The sequence below is a fragment of the Dermacentor albipictus genome, chromosome 3, assembly GCF_038994185.2.
Source record: "Dermacentor albipictus isolate Rhodes 1998 colony chromosome 3, USDA_Dalb.pri_finalv2, whole genome shotgun sequence".
In the NCBI taxonomy this organism is placed as follows: domain Eukaryota; kingdom Metazoa; phylum Arthropoda; class Arachnida; order Ixodida; family Ixodidae; genus Dermacentor; species Dermacentor albipictus.
Genome location: NC_091823.1, coordinates 74,177,895 through 74,203,288, shown reverse-complemented (window position 1 = coordinate 74,203,288; position 25,394 = coordinate 74,177,895). Strand labels below are relative to the sequence as shown.

At 48.4% G+C, this 25,394-nt stretch overlaps 1 protein-coding gene across 5 annotated transcripts in view; it reads left to right on the top strand.

Annotated features, from left to right (window-relative positions):
- ClC-c (chloride channel protein 3) overlaps positions 1-25,394 on the top strand; it is an 80,656-nt gene that overhangs the window by 40,566 nt on the left and 14,696 nt on the right. For 2 of the 5 annotated variants that reach the window (XM_065430106.1, XM_065430105.1), the window contains 5 exons: positions 14,260-14,641; positions 18,424-18,583; positions 20,028-20,234; positions 21,875-21,955; positions 23,462-23,644. In XM_065430106.1, coding sequence (XP_065286178.1) covers positions 14,260-14,641; positions 18,424-18,583; positions 20,028-20,234; positions 21,875-21,955; positions 23,462-23,644 — 1,013 coding nt within the window. Of the gene's footprint in view, positions 1-1,597; positions 2,200-10,862; positions 11,153-12,273; positions 12,565-14,259; positions 14,642-18,423; positions 18,584-20,027; positions 20,235-21,874; positions 21,956-23,461; positions 23,645-25,394 lie in introns of those variants that run through there. The other 3 variants (XM_065430107.1, XM_065430108.2, XM_065430109.2) reach the window with 3 other exon arrangements.

Below are 25,394 nucleotides of genomic sequence, written 5' to 3'. Positions count from 1 at the left end.
GCCACGCAGTTTCAGCCGTTCCACTTGTAGCCTTATTGTAGCCGCGATGGCAGCGCCGCGCTTGTAACCGCGAACTTTCCTTAGATCGTAATACGCATAGAACAAAGCGCAAACGCTCATAAAATATACAGAATGCAATTTTACACAATACGTATGGTGCACTAACACCTGATTTACGTGCAGTAATCTGGGGTCGCGTGGTGACAATCCAGCCTTTAATTATATGTACCACAGTTACAACGAAATGCGTCGCGACATGCCCGTTTTCGCGACTTTCTGTACCAATTTGAAATAGTGACTCCTACTTAAGCCGCGATAAACATGTTCGATTTTATCACTGTTAATCATTATCCTATTTTTGCTTCCATTAAAATCTCACGACATCTGGGTGGTTGTCGATCCCTTTAACTTCGTGCTCTCGTATTACGAAGGCACGAAAGTGCTCCCCTCGGCTTTCTGTGTGGTAGTCGTCGTGTGAGTTGTACGTCTGTACAGCGGGCGCCTATACAGATACAATCCTTTGCGATTTGGCTGCAGTGACGTCCTGCTTCGTGTGTGAGTTGTACGTCTGTGCAGGGCGTGCCTATACAGTTACAGTCCTCTGCGATTTGGCTGCAGTGACGCCCTGCTTTCCGCTTTGCTGAAAGGGGTTGCGAACGCAGCGGGAGTACAACGCTAACGTGCAACCAAGTGGTCTGCCGAGTGTCGGTGAACAGGTCCATGCTTTCATCCGCTGTTAATTGCAAACGGGGGGACGCGAAGACACGGCCTTCTTTGTCAGTATACTCGTCGTCTTCAAATGTTGATGGTTGTGAAAGGCAATCGAGCTAAATGACGCTAGCAAAGAAGCACGGTGGCGCAAGATGTCCCGTCCCGCAGGTAAGGGTAAGAGGCGCAACGACCGATACCACCGGCCCGAGTCTGTCTAGTCCCGTCGTCGATGCAGAATTGCTAAACGAAGAGGCCGATGACGACCATGCAAGGTCAGACGTCAAAGAAACTGCAATACGGTTGGATTTTACTCGGTTTAACCTATTCGTCGAAATTGTGGATTTCCAAGTTTATTCCCTTAGCACATCTATAAAATCTGCCCGACTCTTGGCCAGTCCCCGTGAGTGGGTATGTGCCAAAGACATTAAGGTCATCGTCGTCATCATCATTAACTGTGCTAGCGATCTCATTTCTGAGGAAATTAATTTGGGCCTGGGGCGCAGCACCCGAAGGCCCTGCGAAGTGCCCAAAGTAGTTTGCTCGCGAATCTGCTGCGGCTGTGTCCAGGGCACGGAGTAGTCCAGGGACAAAGGCCGCGAGAGAAAAAATGCTTAGCCTGGCCGGGACACGGACGCGCAACCTTGAAAGATGATGTCCTGTCTGACCAAAGCGAGTAACTGCTGCGAGGTGCTTTTAAGTCGTAAAAGGGGGAAGATTTCTGTGCGTCCCATAATTCGATATCTGTTCTGTCGGTCAAGCAAATTGAAATGGAAGTGTCTGCGCATTAATAAGACTATACGATGCTGTTTGTCGTGGACTGCAAGTTTCCGCAGTGCACTTCTGGAGTTCGCGCACGCGCGAAGCAGGCGTGCAAGCATATAAGCACTTTATGCCGCGCGGCAACCCGTGCACGATTGCCTCAAGACGTGGCTCGCACCCACGAATGGTATAGATCACACGTGTTGTTGTTGCTTAAAAACGATGGCTCGTACCCACGACAGGGGTTAACCGCGCCGGATGTATTGGGTGTGCTGAGGAAGAAGAAGGTTCGGCAGGAGTGCGGCAGCCAGCAGGCACATCGGCGTGGTCACCGGGATGAGGAGGAGGAGGAGGCGCTGCGGGGCGAGTCTGGCAGCCCGACACCACGCAGCGGGGCCGGCCCTGTGCCGGGGCGCCCCGCTGGACGCCGCCGCGCGTCGTCGCCGTCACTGATGCACCACGAGGAACTGCGCAGCGGGGACGGGTCGTCGTCGCGGGGCGACTCCTGCCCCGGCCTGCGTGTGCACGGCGGCGCGAGCTGCACCTCCTTGGTCGGCGACGAGGAGCGCTCTTCGTCCGCATGCTCCTCCGCGGTCGCCGTCGTCGGGCCCGGCGCGGGAGGCGCCGCCGCCAACGCGTTGCTGCTGCTGCCTCCCCCGCCGCTGAAAGAAGCGCACCGACGGCGCGCAGCGAGGCACCAGCGCGATGGCGCCGACACCAGCTGCAGCGGTGCGCTCATGTAGCCGGCGGTTTTAGACGGGCGCGAAGGAATTTAACGGGCACGCCAACTGTCGGCGCGGTGGTGCCGCTCATGTGCAAGCAGCGAGATGCGTACCCGTACAGGCTCACGGGCCCGCTATGTATATAGACCGCGTTGTCTCGGTACGCGGCGGTGCTCTAGTGGCCACGCGTCTTTTACGTTTTTTCTTTTCTTCAGTTTTTAGCGTTCACTTTAGTCTTGAAGGTATGTAGTACTACGGTGCCCTAACCGACGCGCTTTTGTCCAAGTGCCTTTCTCTGTCTTCGACTCGCGTACGTGATACATCGCCTGCTTTGCACGCTATCTCAGCGCGTGCAAGGAGCAGTTTCTCTTCGCACGCCCGTGTTACTGTTCGTTGTTTTTTTATGGTGTGTCGCAAGAGTTGAAACTGGTTGTCCTGTGCTCATCGCAGCTGTCATGTCAGCTACCTGCAGATTTTCTGTAGATCCGGTTTAGGTAAGAAAACTGAACGGGTTGGTAGACGTTCATGATGTATTTTCCATATAATCGAAGTAGCCTTTACCCGCCGTGGTTGCTCAGTGGCTATGATGTTGGGCTGCTGAGCACGAGGTCGCGGGATCGAATTCCTGCCACGGCGGCCGCATCTCGATGGGGCGAAATGCGAGAACACCCGTGTACTTAGATTTAGGTGCACGTTAAAACACCCCAGGTGATCAAAATTTCCGGAGTCCTCCACTACGGCGTGCCTCATAATCAGAAAGTGGTTTTGGCACGTAAAATCCCATAATTTAATTAATTTTTGAAGTAGCCTTTCGCATCAGAAGAAAACATTGGAGGACGCGTAGGCTTCACCAAGAGTGGAATGCGATATCACTCAAAGAACCCTGACTGCTTGTCACGCTTCCAGTTAACTACAGTGTATGTAACCTAACCGTAATGTTTACTGGGAAACGCTGGCGGCGAACGCTGTGCACGAAGGCTCGTCAGTCTCTCTGGTAAAACGCGGCCTCTTGCGTGGGCCTCGATGCGGCGGAGGCGAGCGTCATCTAGAGGTGTTGCAAGGAACTGAGTGTGCCGCTCTGTGGCCTCCAAGATATTCGCGCGCCGTCGCGCGCAAATGCTAGACGCCGTGGCCGGTCTGTGATTGGTAGAAACGCTGGTAAAAGGGTTTGTTTGAGTTTTCGCGTAACAGAATTGTGTTTTTTCGTACATGTTCAAATTACAATCCAACGCTATCATGTCTGTAGGTTGCAAGTCGTACTTATTAATTTTTCTACGTATTTTAGCTTGAGAAGTTCAATTAGTTCAGTAACTTCCTTGCGCCACTTGGAGGGCCGCCTGGGTATGCAATGTTCAAAATTCTTTTTGCCGAAACGATATCCGGCGCTGGTCGCCGACGCCGGATTTTCTGCGACACCGGGCCCTTAACGCTATGGCGTTGAAAGGGGATGGTTGTGGCCGTCGACCCTCAATTCGCCTATGGGACAAATAATTTGAATATTAGGTCAGTACGTGTGGCAGCGTAAGATAGGCGCCGCTGGTGCGCTTCGCATTTGATGGGCTCAGAAGACAGCAACGTTCCGGGGATTTCTTCGCGTGTTTTAAGGTATATGTAGATTGCTTTCTTTCTTCGTATTTTCCAGAATGAATGTCAGGTGAGAGTCAGCGCCTGCCCTGTACGTATGTACCTTTGTCCTTCGTCCACTTGTAAGCGCTGCACAAAAATACGTCATGATCGGTGCAGGTAGCGCACAATGAGCGAGGACAAGCGGAATAGACAGGGAAGGATTTAATTGTGCAGTGCCGACTCGCCTGAACGGCTACGCTTGGGATATTTTCTTTTTTTTCTATTTGTAAACGATCGAGGCTAAATGTGTTGCACATATAACTGGTCGCAGCATATCACTTATAAGCTCAATCTCGTTTTGCGAGGTTACATGCGGTCGTTTGTTTCGAAGCGGATACTCGTACAACGTTCGCCACCAGTCGCCACCGTTATATATACGAAGCTGCATGCTATATACGAAGCTGCATGCTTACAGAAGACACTCGGTAATGCCTCTTTCTTTTGAGTTCTGGTTGCCCGAAGCTTGCTTGCTTGTTTGCTTTCTCGAGCTCTTTCGCCAGTGTTATTGTTCAGATGATCACTAATTGCTGCAGAAGTAGAATGTTCCGTTATTTCTGCGCTGCGGTCTGTGCTGCAACGATTCACCCTTCCGTTTTAATACGTGTTTTGTTTCCGATTTGTTGGTGGTCTTTCGGCTGAAAAGCATTTGCAAACTGCTTGCAACGTGCCTGAAATCTCCTCTGCAGGCAGCAGAACAGTCGGCGCACAAGAAGGAAAAGGTCGCATGTTTCCGGGAAACCATCGCGTGCAGCCTATAGAAGGATTCAGACTTATTAAAGGTTCCGTTGCCACGAGGGCGCCATATTACGCAGTTGTATGCAGATATAAAATAAAATTATGCGCATTACCAATTCACGCCACGATCAAACAAATAGTACACGCAGCACGTGTGTTTAAAGACAAAGTGCCACGAATGGCACGGGTGAGCGTGCTTCCACATGCGCTCAGATACAGGCTCATGTAAAAAAAAAAAAAAAAACTAATGAGAACAAGACACGGACTAGCTTTTATTAAAGGAAGATGTTGTCGCGTCTCGGTCCGAGTGAAGGCAATATTATTGTTTTAATTTTTATATTTAGGAGTGAAGGTACATCATGTGATAATTGAAATAAGTATAGGACGCCATGCAGCCACCTATTCTGGCTGTCGATGATGAATCGCCTAACCCTCGCTGTATATAGCTGTTTGTCGAACTGACCTTGTTCGACAGGTGAAATTTCCGTTATTTACATAAGTTGTTTTGTTTCATTCATTCATTCATTCTATTCTCCTCCCTGTTTTCTGCAAATGTGTTTGTGCAAGCTGTCAAGCAATGGGTGAAACTGCGCCATAGACACATATATTCGTGGGTGTGGTGCGTATGGTCACGCTCGGCCTTTTACTCGTGCTATAGGTTCTTTCGCTGACCTCGAAGTCGGTGACTCAATATCGGCGTCTTAGAGCTCTTATTGTTATAATGTCTTATAATGTTAAACGTTTCGTTAATGTGTTTTTTTATTTCGTCGTTTTCTTGTAATTCTCAGTAACTTCGAATTTTCTCTCCAATTTTGCATCCCGCATTATACGAACGCCTAAACTGACTCCATCTGAGGACTCAAGTTCCTGACTTACAAAATTGCACTTTCGTTTTTTTAAATTCTTTGGTTATTTGCAGGAGTTGCATCAAGACTTATTTCACCGGTCATCCATTCACATACGTCCAATTACATGTACAACGTTGTCGGAGGTCTGGGCTAACTTCTGATGCGTTGTTCGACCGATATCTCGGAATGATAATATATTGCGCGTATAGATACGCGCAATAGTCATTTATCATTCCGAAGGTCATAGCTTTTAGGATGCGTTGATGGGCGCCCTAAACTCATTGTGCCGACAAGTGTGAGCTCCCGCGCTATAGTGTCAGGATTGGGGGCTCAATCCCGTCGCTCGTGATCCGTTGTCAAGATTGGAGTCCGGCATGAATTAGAAGGTAGCTGGCCCATGCCGTCGTCCAACTTATCCACGCTGAAGACGTTGATGAAGAGAAGGACTGCTTCTAATCGAGAACGAGGAATATCGGTTTATTTACAATATTTATATCAGTCTAACATTACTGTTTGAGAAAGTACATCAGTCTAACATGACTGCTTGAGAGAGAGTGTCAGTCCAACCTGACTGCACGAGAGAAGTGATTCGAGCATCCGCACAACAGCAGTTTTTAAACACTCGGTCCTCCGGCGATACAAGGCGGCGAACGTTCGTTTCGCCAACGCAAACTAGCCGCCTCCCGCAGGACGGCCTACGCACACAAAGGCACACACGTTCGAATGTCCGGAGCCGACGTCAGAGGGGCCCCGTAGAACTCGGAGCCGTTCCGGGTAGCGCGTTGGGGAGTTTGGGAACATTAGTTGGCCCGCCGAACTCATTCCGTCACAAAGTCGATTTAGTCACGCTGTGGCTAGAAGTTGGCGCTCCCGGTATGTTGCCCTCAAAGTCGTAAGCGGGTGGCAATCTTGCACTGCAGCTGGCCATTCTTAACAATAGAGACCTGCCCTAAACCTGTCGTTATCGTCGCTGTCACGCCTTTCGTCTATCAGTGCGCCTTTTGTGTCCGTTTATCTGAAGCGGCTTGTCGCGTAGCTCTCCACATTCGTACATGCAAAGACCTTGCGGATGGTGTCAATTGAAATTCATACGATTGCGGTTTCAGCATCGAAGCGTTCAACTCGGGCGCATGTTTACTGCTCTGCTTCTGGACCGTGAAGTAATGCGCACGGTTCTCCCAGCGAAATGCGCACTGTACGCATTCTGGCTTCGATTAATGCGTATGTCGTTCTGCTTAGACTGAGATTTCGCCGAAACCGTTTGAAGCTCGTATTTTCTTTCTTCGCGATAATAATGGTCCATGGCAGGTTTCTTTATTCCGTGAGTCGATGAGGTTGTACTATATATAGTGTTGTAAAAAAAGTATCACTATAACACGTTTTCAACGTTTTCACCCCTTTGACAGCGATATAATGGCGAAGTCCACGTAGCACAAAGAAAACTGCACGTGTTCCTAACTACGCAGTTTTCCTTTGAAAAAAAAAAAATCTTAACACCAATGGACCAAGGTATAACGTAATGATTCTGTTCTCATCGTTTTGGGCGCGGCGTGAGTGGTCAGCTGTAGAGAGGCGCTCCGACGTGATTACGATGATCGGACGATCGTGAGCGAAATAGTCCCTTCCTGTTAATTCATTTTCAGCAGCGCTGATTTCGTTACGATCGCGGGGTAGCAAGAACGCCGTGCGAATATGCATGGTTGCACAGATGTGGCGCGTGTCGGTTCTATGCGGACGGACACCGCCCTGTTCTCGGTCTATGTATAGACTATACTGCCTCATGCTTGATCTTGAAATTGCAACGACTTTCTCGTCTCTTCATCGCGGTGGCGTTAGCGCAGAAACTGTGCCTTTCGTATCTACGAAAGGCATGCGCGAACTGTGCCGTTCTCCAATCAGTGGCTGATAAACGGCTGTGACGGGCTTTGGAAGCCGTGCTCACGCCGACGTCGGCAAAAAAATAATGGAGAGCAGAGCGCGAGCACTGACTGATAAGCAGGTTTTTGTCTGCAGATTTGTACATACATACATACATGCATGCATGCATGCATGCATACATACATACATACATACATACATACATACATACATACATACATACATACATACATACATACATACATACATACATACATACATACATACATAGAGCTCGGCGATTGAGTTCTCGCTTTTATTTCTTGCGGGAGGAGGGTCTTACGATCGGCCTGCAGGGGTATTGACCTGCAAACCTTTCCCAGCCCGCTGCAACGAGTCGTTTGGGAGACCAACAATGACCCTCCTGCGGACAGCCAGCGGCGTCAACGAGTCTAGCCACGTTCGGCGGATCGAGTATTGTTGATTCGCTGTCGCCTTCACGGTCTACTTGGAGCAAGAGAACTCCTGGAAAAGGGTGTTTTGCGGTGCTTTCTCACGGGCCTCAGAATTCGTCACAGTCTGCTGACAGTCGCGGCGGCTACCTGAGAAATCAGCTCTGGAATCAAGAGGCGCCCGCTGGAGTCAAGCGTGGCAACCCATGTTTGCGAGGACCCGGTCACCTCAGTGTGTTCAGTGAAACCAAAGTGCGGAAGTGAGTGTGTGAACTCTCCCCCTCAAAGGCGGGTCAACTACGACTACGATGACTTTGGACGCTCCCATTGGACGAAGGTTGAACGGCAGTTTTCCCCCATCTAGGGATCTGGGGAGGACAGAGGGCTTTTAAGCAGCCGTTTACGGCTGCTGTGGGGCCTTCACTTTTCAGTCTTGCTAGACTGAGGAAATTTATCTCCTGTCTTCAGATAAATATTGTACATAAAACCCGTATTCCTCGTTCCCGATGAGACCAAGTCCCTTCCTTGAACAACGTCCTTAGCGAGGATGAGTCGGACGATGGCATGGGCCAGCTACCACTTATTTCATGCCCGACCCCAACTCTTACAAGGGCGACATCAACCTTGTTTTCCGCAGCGTATTACTGCAGAATGACGAGAACCTTCATTGGAAGAGTAAATGTGCAAGAAAATGAGCAGGGATTCCCCGTCACTGGCATCTTGGGGCAGCTCAAGTTGCCCAAGTTATGGGGCAGGTTGGTCAGGGCAATTCTATTCCGGTTCCATTTCGTGCCGATCCTTACACGCATGCAGTTAATGGCTGCGGAAGCCCGCTGCGCTCGTGTTATCACTTAAATTGACTTGTCAGCACGGCGTAGAATAGAATGACGTAGAGTTCTATGCCTCCGTGACAGAGGAGGAAGGGAACTGAGGAGAATAAGAACGAAGGTTCGCTGGTACGAGGATTGAATGGCTGTCAACAATCCTCCGTCTAAAGTCATGTCTTGCTCAATTTTTTTTCACCCCAAGACTGCTGCACGGGTTTCGCCTATATATATATATATATATATATATATATATATATATATATATATATATATATATAGATAGATAGATAGATAGATAGATAGATAGATAGATAGATAGATAGATAGATAGATAGAGAAGCCAAGGGGCCAGCTAAACTGCCTCTATGTAAAACGTGAATTTCGAACCACACTATCATCCAGTGAGCAAATGTCTGTTCTGCCTAATCAAACAGTTGCGCTTCCAAGTTTTTGCAGGTCTATACAAAGGATGCTTCTTTTTTTTACCTTGCAGCCCACGCAGCGACGCAGACACTTGTAACATTTATTTCACAGTACTCACTTGAGAAGCAGCAGAGGGACGCGGGGCCGAGGCAGAATACAACAATGAACTGAACAGTGCAAACGCGTTGCCAATGTATAACGAGAAAATAATTAGTGAACATAAAGGAAATGTAGCCGCATTGCTGCAATCACATGCAAATATCCAACACTTAGCCTTCTAATTAGGACGAGGTTGTTCAGCGCTTCTCTGAAATTCTTTCTTGCTTTATTCAACAGTGCATGCAGCGGAATGTAGTGGCATTTCTCCCTAGCTTATAATTAACATTAACGCAAATGTCTGGAAAAACTATAATACGCAAGGATAGCGAGGTTCACGCAGCTGGCGCATCATCGCGTGCTTACTCCAACCGTCATCCCACGCCTACGTCTTTCTAAACTGTGGTTGTTGTTCGTAGTTTGTAGCTTGTCTCAGTGAGTTGCGCTCTTGGCAGGGTGGCAACGAAAAGGACGAATGGGCTTTCATTCCTCGGAAATACCGCGTGGTTCGATAATTTCGAAGTTTTTTTTACGCTCATTGTATGAGGGGAGACTGTCAGTGGTTGCTTTGCGAAAACCGGGCGACGGCAGTTCGACCCAGCGTGCGTCATTCACTCGCAGCTCTTGGACTCTCATGTCTGTTTTATTTGGCGTTAGAAGAGGAGCGCTGTTTCTGTAACTCGCTACCATTTTATCGCGACAGCGTTAAGGGCCCCGGGTCGCAGAAGATACGGTGTCGGCGGCCGAAGTCAAACGTCGCCTCGGGGAAAACAAACAAACAAACAAACAAACAAACAAACAAACAAACAAACAAACAAACAAACAAAAACACTCAGGCTCTCCATATGGCGCAAGGAAGTTACTGACCTAATTGAATTTCTCAGGGTAAAATACGTAGAAAAATCGTAAAGTACGACTTGCACTCAACCTACAGACATGATAGCGTCGGATTGTAATTTGATCATCCGAGAAAACGTAATTCTGTTACGCGGAAAGTCAAGCACGAACCCCCTTAATGCGATATAGTCTTCCAGCTGCCGTTTGAGGTCTGTCGTAGTAGGAGCGGCGCGGCGCCCACGGTTCCTCGCGCACCATCAAAAGAGAAAGAAAGGGAAAACCACAAAGCTCGCCTTCGTGCATAGCGTTTGCCGCCAGCGTTTCCCGGTAAACATCACGGTTCAAGCGCCTTTCCTTTCTTTAGATGACTATCTAAGCTGCAGTTGCCGGGGTGCGTGAGAAGCATTCGGGTATCGTGGAATGCTGTCGCGTTCCACTATTAAAGGTAAAGCTTAAGTATCCTCCAATTTTTTTTGTCTTTATCGCCAAGCGTCTAGCGTTATAACATTCGATAACACGGAGCTTTTTTTTGGAAGCTAAGAGTAAGGTGCAACTGTTGTCACGTAAGGAGTGTGTGTGTGGGGGGGGGGGGGGTCTACATTTCCTTGACGAAACTGCTCTCCGACAGGTGTTGCTTCTTGGGGAGAAGCTTTCCGCTTCGCCGGTGATTCACTCTTGACAGCGCGCCGCTGCCGCTAAGGAAATTGGCCGCGCAGCGTCGTCGGCTGTGCTCCTCCCCGGAGAAGCGGAGTTCGATTTCATTCCGAGAGAATGTGGCCCTCGGCGTCGCGTGCTTTATTATTGCTGCCGCGGAGGGCGGGCGATTTGTATTCTCGCCGGCGCCGCCGTGTTCGCGCCTGCCGGCCGGCCTGGTCGTTCGCGTTGGGGCGTCTCGATAAGCGTGGATGCAGCGGCGCCGATAGGGGCGGCCGCGCGGCACGCAGCTCCTCGTCGCCGTGGGGGTCAGCTGTTGGCGCTGGCCCCGCACTACGTCGCGTCACGCGCGTGAGTGATTCAGTGCGCGCGTCTCGGCGAGCCGGCCCCGGGGTGCTCGCGCGTCGGGCGAGCGGAGGGGGGGAGGTTGTTTCCGGAGGCGCTAATAGCCATGGCCACTGTCGAACGCAAGGAGAGCTACGTCGAGCCGTCGCTGGCCGCCCTCCACCGCAACGGCAGCGAGCTGCTCGTCGGCGATCGCTGGAAGTCCCTGCGCCCCTTCGCGCTGCGACCGCTGGCCGGCGACGACGACGACTGCATCGAAGGTAAAAAAAAAAAGGGGGGGGGTGAAACGCGCCGGGTTTTCGAGTTGCGTACCGCGATCGCTGCATTGCAAATGCAACGGCCGGTGTTCCATTCCGTTTCTCCGCTGCGTTATTACGCTTTTCCTCTTCTGCAATATACATTAACGGCGACTGAAAAATCGGGCCAGAGTTTCTCGGCCTCTGATAGATCTATGCATGGTGTGCGCGAAATCATTAACGTGAAGTGATATTTTCACCGCACTCCGAACAGGTGGCGTGGGGGTGGTGTTGGTGCATACTATCTGTGACGCGCATGCAGCCGAGTCAATCGTCTACGATTGATGATGTGCGGCGCAATGGACGCGCAGCTGTGCGCCGTCGTCGGCGTGTCAGCTCGCGACGCGGCGTCTCGGAGTTTCGATTGCCGCTGCGTCGACTGACCTTCGTTTTTCGCACATACTAATTTCTTTTCCCCCATTTGTTCGACCCAAATCCTTCGCTCGTAACTCTGTAAGGTCAGGCGCTAATACTTGGTTATGGTCTCGTAAATAAGACCATCATCGCCCCCCCCTCCCCCCCCATGCATCGCCTTCCTCCTTCCCCCCTCATAAACGCGGCGCTGGCGCGAAATAACTTTCGTCGTGTTCTGCCGGTTTGCTTTCACGACAACGCAGCGGGAGACGGCTTCTGCTCTTGTACGAGAGTGCAGCGCGCGTGATCCCGTCATCGGCTCGCGGGAGAGAGGACAGCCGGCTTGGAAAATCGCGAGTTCTCGCTCGCTGGCGCGCGCGAGCGCCACAGCTGCGTTTGTCTCCCCGCGGCCTTGGCTGGCAGGGGTTCGGACTCCCCTCAGTCCAACCGGAGCCCTCCCCGAACCGGCCTTCTCTTTCGTTTTATCGTATTCTCCGAGAAATGAAAAGAAAGGGAGAGTGGGGAAAGGGAGAGCGGAAAGAAACCATTGTCGAAGGTGTCCTTTTCGCGCGCCTGCTGTTCACTATTTTTCTATATAATTTTTTTTTCTTCTATTGCTCTCCTTCGCCCTCTCCTGTTTCCTTCCTTTGCCTTCGAGTCTCCGCTGCCGCCGTCACCTGGAACGGTGCATTGCACTGTTCCCTTGTGCGTGCGCGCGCGCGGTTGATCGCGCGGGTGGTTCGCGTCACAACAGTCCGTGTAGTGGTCGTCTGCTGCGCTGGCGAGCGAAACCGGTGCGTTTCCGAACGCCGTCGTCGCGTCTGTGGTGCCTGCTCCCGCTGCGGATCGTCGTCTCTTGCGCGAGCTGTCATCGGAATCGTCGTCCGGTGCGGACGTAGCGGCGGCGGCAGTGGCGGTGGCCGAGCTGGCGGCTGCGGTTCTCATTTACACGCCGTCGTCCATGAACAGCGAACAACACCTCTACCGCCAACACCACCAGAACCGCAGGAGACACGCCAAAGGTGTGGGGAAATGGGGGGGGGTGGGGTGGCAAGGCATAACGAGATGCGCGCCTCGCGCAACGGCTCTCGGAACTATCTCCGGTTTCGAGGGCTTCCTCCTGTACTTGGTCTAAAGCCTCGCAATGATGTCTTGGATTAAAACGCGATAAACATCGAGTTATCGGAGCAAGTCAGTTTGGTAGAAACCTATATAGACCAAAGGACTCGTCAGTTATTCATTTGTTCGCAGCTTCCATTTTAATATGCTGCTCTGTGTGAAGCTGCGAGCTCCACGTTGCATTCATCGACGCCACCGCTTATTGGTCTCCCCTAGAATCTGTCCCAGCGGCGCGGCTAGAAACCGTTCGTTAACGCTTTCTTCTTTTTCTTCGATAGCAGGCGGTTACGCCGCGTCGTTCGATGTGACGTCATCGTCGTCGTGAAATCTCCACTCGGGAGGTCGGTTCCGTTTCGACTATCGGATCGGATTTGCGTCGTTTCCTCTTCCGGAGATCGGTTCCGTTTCGGCTATCGGGTCGGATTTGCGTCGTTGCGTCTTCCGGAGATCGTATACTAGGCCGTGCAATTGCTTGGTGCCGGTCGACCGACAAATGGTGCATGCTTGCACCTTCGACTAATTTTACTGAGCCGGCGTACCATCGTACGCATATTGTGCTTCCGAAGTGTTTTCCACTGTAGTGCACTGTATGCATGACATATAGCTATCTGTGAAAACTGTTGCACTTACACTCGCCAGCATGTCTGGAATCACATATCTTGTGTCACTTGGATGAACTGCAGTGAAGTAAATAATGAAGTGTTTCTTATATGTGCTGTACACTGTTTACACGGCAATCGCACATTATTATGAGGCTGATATGGCAGGGAGCTGCATATGTACATTTTAAAAGTAATTTTATTTGGAAACCGTACCATAACATAAGCACACCTATCAGTGTTTCACTGGGAACCAGTTGCACTGACGGTGTGGAGGAATGCTTTGCCTTAAGGTCAACATGGCTGTGGCATTTTCACCAGCTTGGGCAGTAACATACATCACGCACTAGTAATGTTTCTTTTCATGAAGGCAGCGAGGGAAATTATCTTTGTATGCAAGCAAATATGACTGTCAGCTGAAGAAAGCACAAACCCTGGCATACTACTGCCTTAATTCTTTTTTAAACTTTTTTTTTTCTTAGTGGTGTTGCCACTGTTGTCTCAAAAGCTGTCGAAAAGATATTACTTCTGTGATCCCTTTCTTGGCAGGTTGTAGTGAGTAAAACAATTCACACTTATTTGATGTGTTATCACCTCGCCTCCCCGTCGCCCCCAAGTGTTCTTGGGAATAGACATGCAATATTTTTCAGATTTGGCTTCTATGAAAAATAAATATTGTAACACTGATAAGTTCCACTGCAACTGTATCATGAAATTACCCCACAGTCTTTGCGAAGCGGACTTACCCGGTGCATTGCCTGTGTTCAGTCTCTCACTTGCAACATCTTCTGTAAAGCAATTGATTAAAATTAAATTAGGCAGCCTAATTAAACAATTAACCACAGCATTAATTTTCCTATCTTTCTTTGGTTTATTGCATGCCCGACCCCAAGAGATCATGTGTGAGTTGCTCACTGCTTCCAATTTGCAGTGAAGACAGTTGCTGCGTCAGTGTGAGCAACCTTGACACATAGTTCCTTGCTCGTTCTTTGCCTGCAGGCTCATCTGGGCAGCAGCAGCAGGAGCTTGAGGAGCAGCTGGGTCCCTCGGCAGCACAGTATGAGGACTTCCACACAATTGACTGGCAGCGGGACCTGGCCCGGGACCGCATGCGCCACCGGCTCATTGTCAAGCGCCGAGGGCAAGGGGGTCTGGTGGAGCTCCTGGTGGGCTTTCACGACGCCTGGTCGGGCTGGCTGTGCGTACTTCTGGTGGGGCTGGCGGCAGGCGCCATTGCGGCTGTCATCGACATTGGCGCCCTCTGGATGAAGGACCTGCGTGAGGGCATCTGCCCGCAGGCTTTCTGGCTCAACAAGGAACAGTGCTGCTGGGCATCCAACGACACTTTCTTCAAGGGGGATGACTGCAAGCAGTGGTACAGGTGTGTGTGATCCCTTGCTGCAGGTCTGCCATTAAGCCTTGCCTATATAAATCATCCCTTCGTGACAAAACATCTATGGCCACAGCTCACATCTGTAGTCATTGTCGTTATTTTAATACTGATGCATATTTTATGCAAGTTAGAGTGACTGATGACAGCCATATGCATATTTACAGCCATGCTACATCACCATTCGCAGTTCATATTTTTTTATTTCATGAACGATACATTGAAAACGTATCACTACATGCATGACGCTCTTTGGCCACATCTTACCCTTGCACCATAAAATGCAATACATTGCTATACATCATCAACCTTGCCTATCCTCCTTTCAGCTGATTTGGTGGCTCAGTGGCTATGCTATTATGCTGCTGAGCATTAAATCGCAGCTTCAGTTCCTGGCCATGCCAGCTGCATTCAGACCGGGCCAGAATGCGAAAACACTCATGTACTTACGTTTAGGTGCATGTTAAAGAGCCCATGGGGTGAAAGTTAACCTTGGATGATCACCACATTGCATCTCACAGTGACAGTGTATGTATCATAATCATAACGCAGCACTTGGAGTAGCATGTCAGGCAGACATCCAGGCTAACATCTCCAGCATACCATCAGAGCTTGTTTCTCTTCTCTCTGTTGCATCAAGATGTTAAACCCTGCAAGTTAATTTGATTTTTGTTCTTTCATTGGCTGAGTTGGGAATAAGTTCTGGAGTTATCGGGCGCTGCAGCTGAGCTAAACGGGGAAATTTTAGAAAATGGGCCTGTTTTGTAACATTTAAGCAAAGCTTAAGAAATATAATTTAAGGATGTGAGTTGGGATACGTGTTGAAACATAGCTACTGGATTCGAACACAAAATTTGCAAGAAGGAGGGATGGACTGGACAGTGTTGTACATTGTATGCCCTTCTCCTATAACTTCCGTATCATTTATCCTGGCTTGCGTCTTTCGTAGAACCTCTTGTAGCTTTGATGCTGTTGTGGTTGACTGCAGCTATTTCTTGTATATGTGTGTGTAAAGAGACAGTGTGCTTGTGAAGCAGAGTGCTGAATGATTCTTGGCATTAGGTAAATAGGACAATTGAGCATGTGAGGAAGAATCTTTATTTCTCCATATGTAGGAGCTGTCTCGAAGTAGAATTGCTTCAATATCGTTTTTTTGGTAGGTATTGGCACGACTTGTTCAAGCCAGTTCTCACATGTGTTGGCATGTGCTAGTGCACCGTTTAGTTATCATAGAGAGAACACCCTCCCATGCCTTCAAAACATTGCAGTAGGTGCCCAGTTTACAAGGTGGTTTAAAGGGAAGCTGAAGTGGTTTTCAATTTCCATGAATTGCTGGGATTGGGAAGAACAGACCTAATAATTTACGGTTCCGAAATTTTTTTCTTCGTTTTGTTAATATAAGGGGCGGAAATCGTTTTCTAAATCACCCCCGCGGACACGCCCCCATCGCTTCCCGGAGCGCCGGGTGAGGAGGCTACCAGAGGAGAGAACCGGTGAGAGTGACGTCACTGGCGGGGACCGAGCTGCCGGACCGGCGTGCTGGCATGCGTTGGCATGCCTCTTTCCGTCCTGCGCTTTACTGAACGACGCTACGAGAGATTTGCCGCCGCCGCCGCTCACGTTTGTTTTGCGATTTTCGTAAACTGTTCTTTCCTTCTGTGCTGCGTGAGTGCCTACAGCCAAGGGCGCCCAACATGCCCTCGTTCTGTGCAGCATTCGGCTGCGCGAACACACGCGGGCGAGACGATGTGGTGTTTCACAGGTTCCCGAAGCACAAGAAGCTTGCAGCGCAGTGCGGTGAGGAAAGATAAGTTCGTGCCGACGAAATCAACTGTGCTGTGCTCGGACTATTTCCACGATAGCCGGATAGCCTTACGACAAATGCGGAAACGCGTTGTTGCTAGCGTTGCTATACTCCGTTTCATACATCAGGTGCAACGCTGTGGAGGCTTGAGATACTTCTTGCAGTGGCTGCGTTCGCACTTAGAAAAAGTTCGGTGTTTCTTGACCCGATTTTTGAGAAAACTTTTCATATATAAGCTCAGTTCTGAATGAAAAAAAAAAGAATTTACCCATAGAAACAATCCGTGTACTTATACGGCTGCTAACACGTTCTTTTAAATCAATTTTCTTTTCGGCATTCTTTAATTGCAGCCCGTCGCGGCAGCTTCACGTGCATGCTCGCGCGAGCAAATGCCGCTGGCACGCTGCGAACCATAGACGGAAACGCGCGCAGTAATAAATTTTGGTAACCAGACTTCGTGCGTAGCTTCCACAGCGTTGCACCTGAGGTATAAATTTCAGTATAGGCTTGCCTAGTGACATTCGACGTACGGTTGCAGTTATCATGTTTACCACACGGCGGTGCTAAAACTGCCTAATATCTTTATGTCAACACTAGCATGGAGCGCGCATACCGATTCTTGATCGAGCCACAATCGCAAAGTCGTCGAACCATATTCTGAATATTGCACATATAATCCCCCTGACCATCTCGATCTGGATGTGTATGATAAGCAACTTCCATGACTGTACCTCGCAGCACTGCATGTGCGCGCTTTGAAACGCGGCACTTATGTTCGCGATCGTGTATCAACGCTCAGAAAACCACGGGACTTCAGACAAGCAGCGGCAAGGTGCTTGACATCGCGGAATTGTACCCGTGTTTACAATCTAATGAGAAGTTAGTGCTTCGGCATTCTTCCAGCAGCAAGTTCCCAGTGACACTTTAGCGCATTTTTTTCTCCCGTCATTGGAACGTGCAGCTACATGAAAAAAAAAAAAGCATACGTAACAGCTAAGATTTCCAGCGCGCGAGAAGGTGTACACATCGCTCTCGCTTTTGGCACACTCAACATCGTTGTTGCCGCCGTTGCCGCCATCGTTTTCCGTATCGGCTGTCGGTCCGAACATGTACGGCGAAAATACAAGCTGTCCGAGACAGCGAGAACGTTCCATAATGCTTACAACTCAGTTATGCAGCCGGAACAGAACAGCGTGCTACGCTCTCAAACTGCGGCATGCGGCGGCGCCGACCGGCGACTGCCGCCACTGACGTCACAGCGGCTCCGACCAATCACGGGCAACAGCGGCGTTCGCGCGATACCCTGAGGCGCTGGTGCGCGTTTTCATGAAAAAACAGCCGCTTGCGCTTGTTTCCGCCCTTCTTGAACGAGATATTCGTGTTCAGGGGACTCAAAACTGTAGAATGCCGCAGAGAACTCATTTTTTTCGAAAAGTGTTTCAGCTTCCCTTTAAGTGCATGGCTGCTGAACCTAAAGGTTTTCTGTGTTTATTGTGTAGTGCTACTTGATTGGCCTATGATTAATAAACTGATGCTTTAATTGTGACAGAATTTATAGCTGGCTAATCATGTTAAAGTCACATGGGCCAGATGAACAAAGCCTGCCCTTTTAAAATTTCATCTCCATACTTCCCTGAGACACAGTGTATTGCATTTTAATGCCCTCACTGCAGACTAAAGACTAAAGTACCTTTGCCAGCAGCAAGCTTAAGAAATACAATGACCGAAACCTCAGACATACAGTGCCACAGTGGAAAACAAAGAGGTCGTTATTTTGCGAGTGGCACCTTCTCCACAGTGTCAATTTCACACTTGTCAGCAATATTGTTCAACGTCAGTGCTGGTGATCCTGACGGTTTAATGTGGCAGTTGTATAATTCAAGTCAGCATGGTCTGCATTAGCCGGCTATGACAACCTATTTGCGTTATTGGGCTGTTAGATATGCATGTTCATGTTTGCTTCTTTCAGGTGGCCAGAAATGTTTGACAGTGATATTGACAAGGAAGGGGCAGGGTTTTACCTCCTCTCTTACCTGTTGTACGTCCTATGGAGTGTACTTTTTGCTGGCCTGGCTGTCATGTTGGTGCGGACATTCGCCCCTTATGCCTGTGGCTCTGGAATTCCAGAGGTGGGCCTTTCCTTCTTACTTAAGACAACATTTCAAGTTATTACAAAAAACGAACCTACGGTGCCATGCAGGAGTAATTGCATTGGTGGGGAATACAGGAAATAATTGTAAAGTAAAGAGAGGACCATGAGTTGTGCTTCAAAATATAAAATACGAAGCTATGAGGCTGAATATGAATTCATAAGAATCCACAAACATTACTTAACTATCTATAAAGAGTACATGCATGGATTGCACATCTTGTAAGTATGCCGGTGTATGCACAAGAAAAACTCTATAGTGCACTGAGCCAAATCATCATTGTGTTAATAAATGATCATTAACCAGTGATACTTGTGTTGGATTAGTTGTTTGATTTTTACATCAACAAGGAACTTTATTATGCAGTGCACTAGCTTTAAGTCTGCACAGATAGTCTCAAAACTAGTGCTGTAAGATGAGGTATGAGTGCTTTGTGAATCTGGTGCAGTTGTTTCTTGTTTTATGGTTGTAGCAGAAAGGCGGTACTGATAAGGCATAGCGCACATTTTTTACATTGATGTATCGGCTTTTTTCAGAATGGCAAATTTGTCTAATCAGAATTTAATAGACAAACTTGGCAGGTGCAGATGGACAAAAATTTTAGCCCTAGTATGGGAGATACACAAGTAGGAAAATTCAGAATTCAACAGTGGGGAAAATATATATATATAAACAAACAAAAAGGAGTTTCATCATATTTGTTTCAGATTACAGTCCCTATTATTTTCCTGGTCCCATTAGTTATGCTGCATAAATACTTAATCTGGCAGCAAGCATTTAGCATACCATGTCTTCATTGTGCATTGGAAGCTTTAAGGATCCTACCTTTCTGCTGTGGGAGTAATTAACTGGCCATATACTGCTATCCACTCGAGAAACTTGCGTGTGTTTGACATTGGACGTGAAGCATACAAATATGAAATGTAATAATTTATCAGGATTTTTTTTGTTTTCAACTCCTGCTATCTTATGGTCATAGCTATTGCACTGAATCTGTCTGCGCAAAACTTGATACAGTGTGGCAAAGGACTATAAAGAAGGGATGAGTTGCTATCCATTCTGACATCTATTACTACTATAATGTGTAGTCAGCATCACATCCGTCCAGGTATTGTTTTCATTTTTCTGGCTTCTAATGTATACTGTTCTATCTTCTGTTCCGGAATGCAAGTAGTGCAAATGGTTGCTCTAGCTTCCACAGTATTTCATTGTGTTTATTATATAGAGCATGGTGCCCTGAGTGTATTGGATGGATAGCAACTTCATTTACAATTGTGAAGCCGCAGTTTACAGGCAAAAGAGGGAAAAAGTTAGGCGGACTTGCTTGCGGCCAAGTATTGAAGAGCCAGTTGTTGTAGACTCTATTGCCCATAAATGTCTGGTGGGTCACGCTGCCGTGTTGTTGCTTGCACCACATGCACAGATCAAAACCATTCTGAGTGGTTTCATCATTCGCGGCTACCTGGGCAAGTGGACTCTGACCATCAAGTCGGTGTGCCTGGTGCTGGCTGTGGGGGCGGGGCTCAGTCTGGGCAAGGAAGGGCCCCTTGTGCATGTTGCCTGCTGCATCGGCAACATCTTCTCCTACCTGTTCCCCAAGTACGGCAAGAACGAGGCCAAGAAGAGGGAGGTGAATACTTGCATCACTCTCTGTCTGTTCCCTTTCATTTCTTGGGAGAGAAAAAACTTGGCAGAACCCATCTCGTGATGATGTCGACCGCAATGCGTTTAGCATGGAACCAATGTAGTGACACAATGCATTGCTGCCGTCGAAACGAGAGATGTATGAGGCATGTACTGCAGCGCGACTCCTCATTTGTGCTTCCCTAAGAACACTCAGTGCCATCTAGTGTTGCCACCACAATGCCTGTGTGTGGCTTCCGAAATGCATGGCACGCTGGTTCATGTGAATGTTCAAAAATGAATCACGTAGCTGCTGGGCCCACTGTGCCATCTGGTGGCGCTGCCAACAAATCTGTGCATGGCCTCCGAGATGAGAAGTGTGGTGCACTGGTGCCTGCAAATGTTGAAACTTGTTCCTTCGCTTGCCGCGCTCCAAGTAGCACATACAGTGGCCCAAGTTGGCGAGAGGTTCGTTGAAGAGTCGCACATACCCAGTGCATTCATGGCGCAGCTTACTAGAGTGTTGGCGTGAAAGATGTTCAATGAAAAGGGGTACAAACTCAGTGCATTCGGGGTGCTGGCTGCTAAAGTGCTGGGTTGCTGTCCTTGACGGCGGTTCGATTTCACTCGGCATCGGAGAAATTGGTTAGGCACACACAAACGTACATACCTAGCCCTCGAAAGTGTGGGAAGTATCCTAAGAATGCTAATGCCTTAAAACAGCGTCCCATGGAATGTTGCTAATGAGAAAGATACCTTTGGTTAGTGCTGCTATGTGGCTGCTTGTCGTGCTACCCACTGGGAACAGCCACATGGAGCCAGCAAATGATGAATCCAGGTAAATGTTGAAGAAATGAGCAAGTGTGAGCAAGAAGAATAAAGGGTAACTGAGCTTGATGTTCTATTGTTTGCAACCACATGAATCCAAGAGAGAGCACTTCAGAGAGCCTCTGCTTATTGTAAAATGACAAATAATGCAAGTCATATGTGTGTGCTGTCATGGCAGAGTGTAAAGCTAACGTACCTGAAACTGCTAAGTGCAACATTGCATAACCAGATGCTAAATGCGCCCAGCTCCAAAACTTGCACCAGAGGTTGGCTAGTGGTGCCTGTACCAGTATAAGATGGTAGCAAAGCTTAAGTACTGTCAGAAAAGTATGTCTTAAGAAAATAACTACCTATTCATCAGCCCTCCACTTGCAGTTCCTGTTAATAATTCATTATTAGTGCAACCTGTGTAGTTTAGGACCAGTATGCAGCTATTCTTCTTTTACCATTTTATGTTTTGAAGCTGCTGATTTGTTCTGAAGAGAGGAAGCAAGCAAAGGGAGCATGGATCTTAATGCTGTCTTAGTAGACATGACAGCATTTAACGCTGGACCTTCAAAGCACTTTTAAGCAGTTTATAAACATTTAGGTGAAGCGAATGCATAACCTTGACATTTTCGAAGTCAAGTGCATACATTCTCTTTTCTGTGTCTAGTCAGAATATGCTGTACTATTCTAAAAATGGATGTTCTGTCACCCTCAAGCTAGAACTTAACATGCTTATCTGTTGAATTCTTGTTGATGTCTCTCTGCCTAACTAATAAAGACAAGAGAATTTGTGTTGTGGCTTACCTGGTTACGTTGTCTCTCTGCATCCAGATCCTTTCTGCTGCTGCAGCTGCAGGTGTGTCTGTTGCTTTCGGGGCTCCCATCGGTGGTGTTCTGTTCAGCTTGGAGGAGGTTAGTACTAAGCATGTCTAGAGTGTTTTATTTCACTTTGGAGCATAGTTCAGGAGGATAAGCAGATACTCACCCATATTCAATCGCCAGTGTTTTCACATGCTCTGCACTCATTTACATACACTCGTTGCCACTCGCTTGCGTTCCTACTTTGCCCAGTCTACTCGCCAGTACTCACACATGTTCTTAGTTACTTCTATTTTCATACATATGTTCACATACATATATTGACACACGTCTCTCACATACATACGTCCACTCGACGACAGTCACATCAATTTTCGTGTCTACTCAAAACCACTGCCACTAACTTTGGTTTGTACTGTAATTAACACGCACCCAGTACTGCTCATAGTCATGTCCACTCTCATTCGTACTTGCATGCTATCTCATGCCTGTGAAATGAGTGTGAAACAACTACAAGTCAGGGTGCTCACATGAATGAGTATGCTGACCTATGCTGTGGAGAAACTGTTGTATTGTGGTTATGTTCATATTTTGTTGGTAGCATGCAGGCTGAACCTTGTAAAAGTGGGGCAAACTCTCGGCTCCATTGACTGGGACTTTTTTTTGCAACCATAGGATTTCATTCCAAGAGTACTAGAGGGAAGTGAGACACTAGTGTGTGCGTGTAACACCAGTACAATGGCTGAGCCAGCATGGGAATGGTGGATAGCACCGGCATTTGTACAAACTTTTGTTCTTCTGGCTTCAAACTTCCTTCTTGTGGGTACTTTGTCATTGAATGTTTTTGTAACCTGCCGTGGTTACTCAGTGGCTATGGTGTTAGGCTGCTGAGCACGAGGTCGGGGGATCGAATCCCGGCCACGGCGGCCGTATTTCGATGGGGGCGAAATCCGAAGACACCCATGTACGATTTAGGTGCACGTTAGAGAACCCCATGTGGTCGAAATTTTCGGGGTCCTCCGCTACGGTGTGCCTCATAATCAGAAAGTGGTTTTGGCACGTAAAACCCCATTTTTAATTTTTTTTTAATGTTTTTATATGGCAAGGGTTAGCCTCATGCCATCTTTAGTTTCTACCACGTGACTGTTTCCAACACACTAGAAACAAAAAAATGCTTAGCAAATCAAAAATAATTACCTATTCTGAGTGTTACTGGCCAAATGTCACCCAGATTTACTGACAGTCATACTCGAAAGTGTCTAGGTTTATTGCAAGGTTAATTCTTGACAGAACTGAGCCACATAGAACAATAACAAAAAGCCACACTGCACCTTCTCAAAGAATGCAGGCTGAATTCGTTTACTGCCCACGGATCCCATGGTAGTTGAACTGCAGTGTCTGCTTTCCCTTAGTGATTGTGGTATGACAGAGTAGTATTGCAGCCCCAGCATATTTAGGGCAAAATTTAGGACTTCTTTTTACGTTCTACAACTGTCTTCAACATCTCTCTGCTAAGTGTTGCTAGGCATTCACCCTTGTGTTCCTACAGCATGACAAGAGATATGACATTCTAAAGCGTTGCTTCCCAATGCCACACAGGTGAGCTACTACTTCCCGCTGAAGACGCTGTGGCGTTCCTTCTTCTGTGCCCTGGTAGCAGCCTCTGTGCTGCGCTCCATCAACCCTTTTGGCAATGACCACCTGGTGATGTTCTACGTAGAGTACGACCTCCCGTGGCTGTTCTTCGAGCTGCTTCCCTTTGTTCTGCTTGGGATCCTCGGGGTCAGTTGCCACTTCTGCAATGTTGCTGTATTTCGCGTAAATTTTCTTTTGCTGTTGCATTTGTGAATGACTGCCAAACGCGTGGCATTTCTTCCAAACTGGTAAATAAATAAATTAAATTCTTGGGTTTTGAATCACAGATATTTAAAAAAAATAGAAAAGAAAGGCTCATAGGTAATGGATACTCGAGCGCTAATCTACAGCCACCGAGTGCTCTCAGAGTATGGGACTGAGTAGAGTGGAGAGGAGGGGCATGGTGAAAGTCTGTTGTGTCGAGGGTGTCACTAAGAGTTACCACGAACCAAACACCATCCTAAAAGGCCCGGCAACCATGGAGGGCCTACTTATGAAGAGTCAACATGTCGATAGGCGCCGGAGAGGACGAGGGGCATTGTCAGAGGAGGTTGGCTTTCCAAGTCAAGCCTTTTCTTACATTTTAACATGATAGAGTTAAGAGCCTTGTGTTGCAGAAAATCCAGTGTTGGTGTCAGCGACATTGTCCGTTAGAGAAAAATCATCCCAAACCACACAGGCCCTCCATGTGGCGCACAGGCATTACTGACCTAATTGAATTCGTGAAAGTAAGATGCATCAGAAAATTTTTGAAGTACAACTTACACACAACCTACAGACATGATATCGTTGGATTGTAATTTAAATATACAAGAAAACATAATTCTGTTACGCGAAAACTCGGACAAACTCCTTCTCCAGCACTTCTACAATGCATAGACCGGAGACGGCATCTGCAATTTGCACAGGCCAGCGCGTAAATGTCTTGGAGCCCATAGAGCGGCGTGCCCGCTTCCTTGAAACATTGCCAGGTGGCGCTCGCCTCTGCCGCTTCGTGGCCCATGCAAGAGGCCGCATTGCGCACCAGCAAATCTCCGCCCGCGCGGTCGCGAGCCGTATTCTCTGCTATCGCCACCAAACCTACTGCGATAAGCATCTTCACCTATCTGTTTTACAGCGCGTGGTGCGTAGTGCCATTGGTAGCATACTGCACGCTTCGGCAATACAGTCGCCGACCGTTTATTCGGACCTCACGGGGACTGCGGAAATGTCCGAATAAACAGGTGTCCGAAAAAGCAGATTATGAAAAAAAAAATGAAAGCCTTTATTTCCACGCACTTATTCGGGCTCGGCAGTAGGCTTGAAGAAATCGCGAATGCGCCGTTGCACGCTGTTCCGTTTACGCGCAATCAGATAAGCCTGAATCTCGGAGAGGGTCGTACGGTCACTATAGGCGGCTGAAAGCACAGTCACTGCTTGTACACGCTCCGCATGCGACGGCAGCGTAGCACATGGTGCGTCAACTTCCGACTCGGTCATCGTCCGGCTGTGCAGCAGAAACCTGACGAATGATCTCGCCGTCGTCGAGTTTTGCGCATGTCAGTACAGCAGTGTCAGCACCTGTGAAACTGTCAATGAGACGGTGTCCGGAATCGCAATGCAACCACTGCGCAAGTCTCGGCAGAACATTTTCGGCGTCGGTAGGGAGCACATCGGAAGGCGACAAATCTTTTAGGCCTCCCGGCACCCGCTTGCCGGCATTCCGCAGCGCAGTCTGCGCGGGCACTGTCGGCGCCATTAGACACTTGACGAGATGTTTCCGTATGCCGCGTTGGATCACCGAAACCTCGACACAGCACACAAAGCAAACACCAGCGTGCCGACACCAGTCACACAAGCGAAAAAACGCGGCATGCTCGCAGCGTCGTGCGCGAAGAAACAAATCAGCTGCTGGATT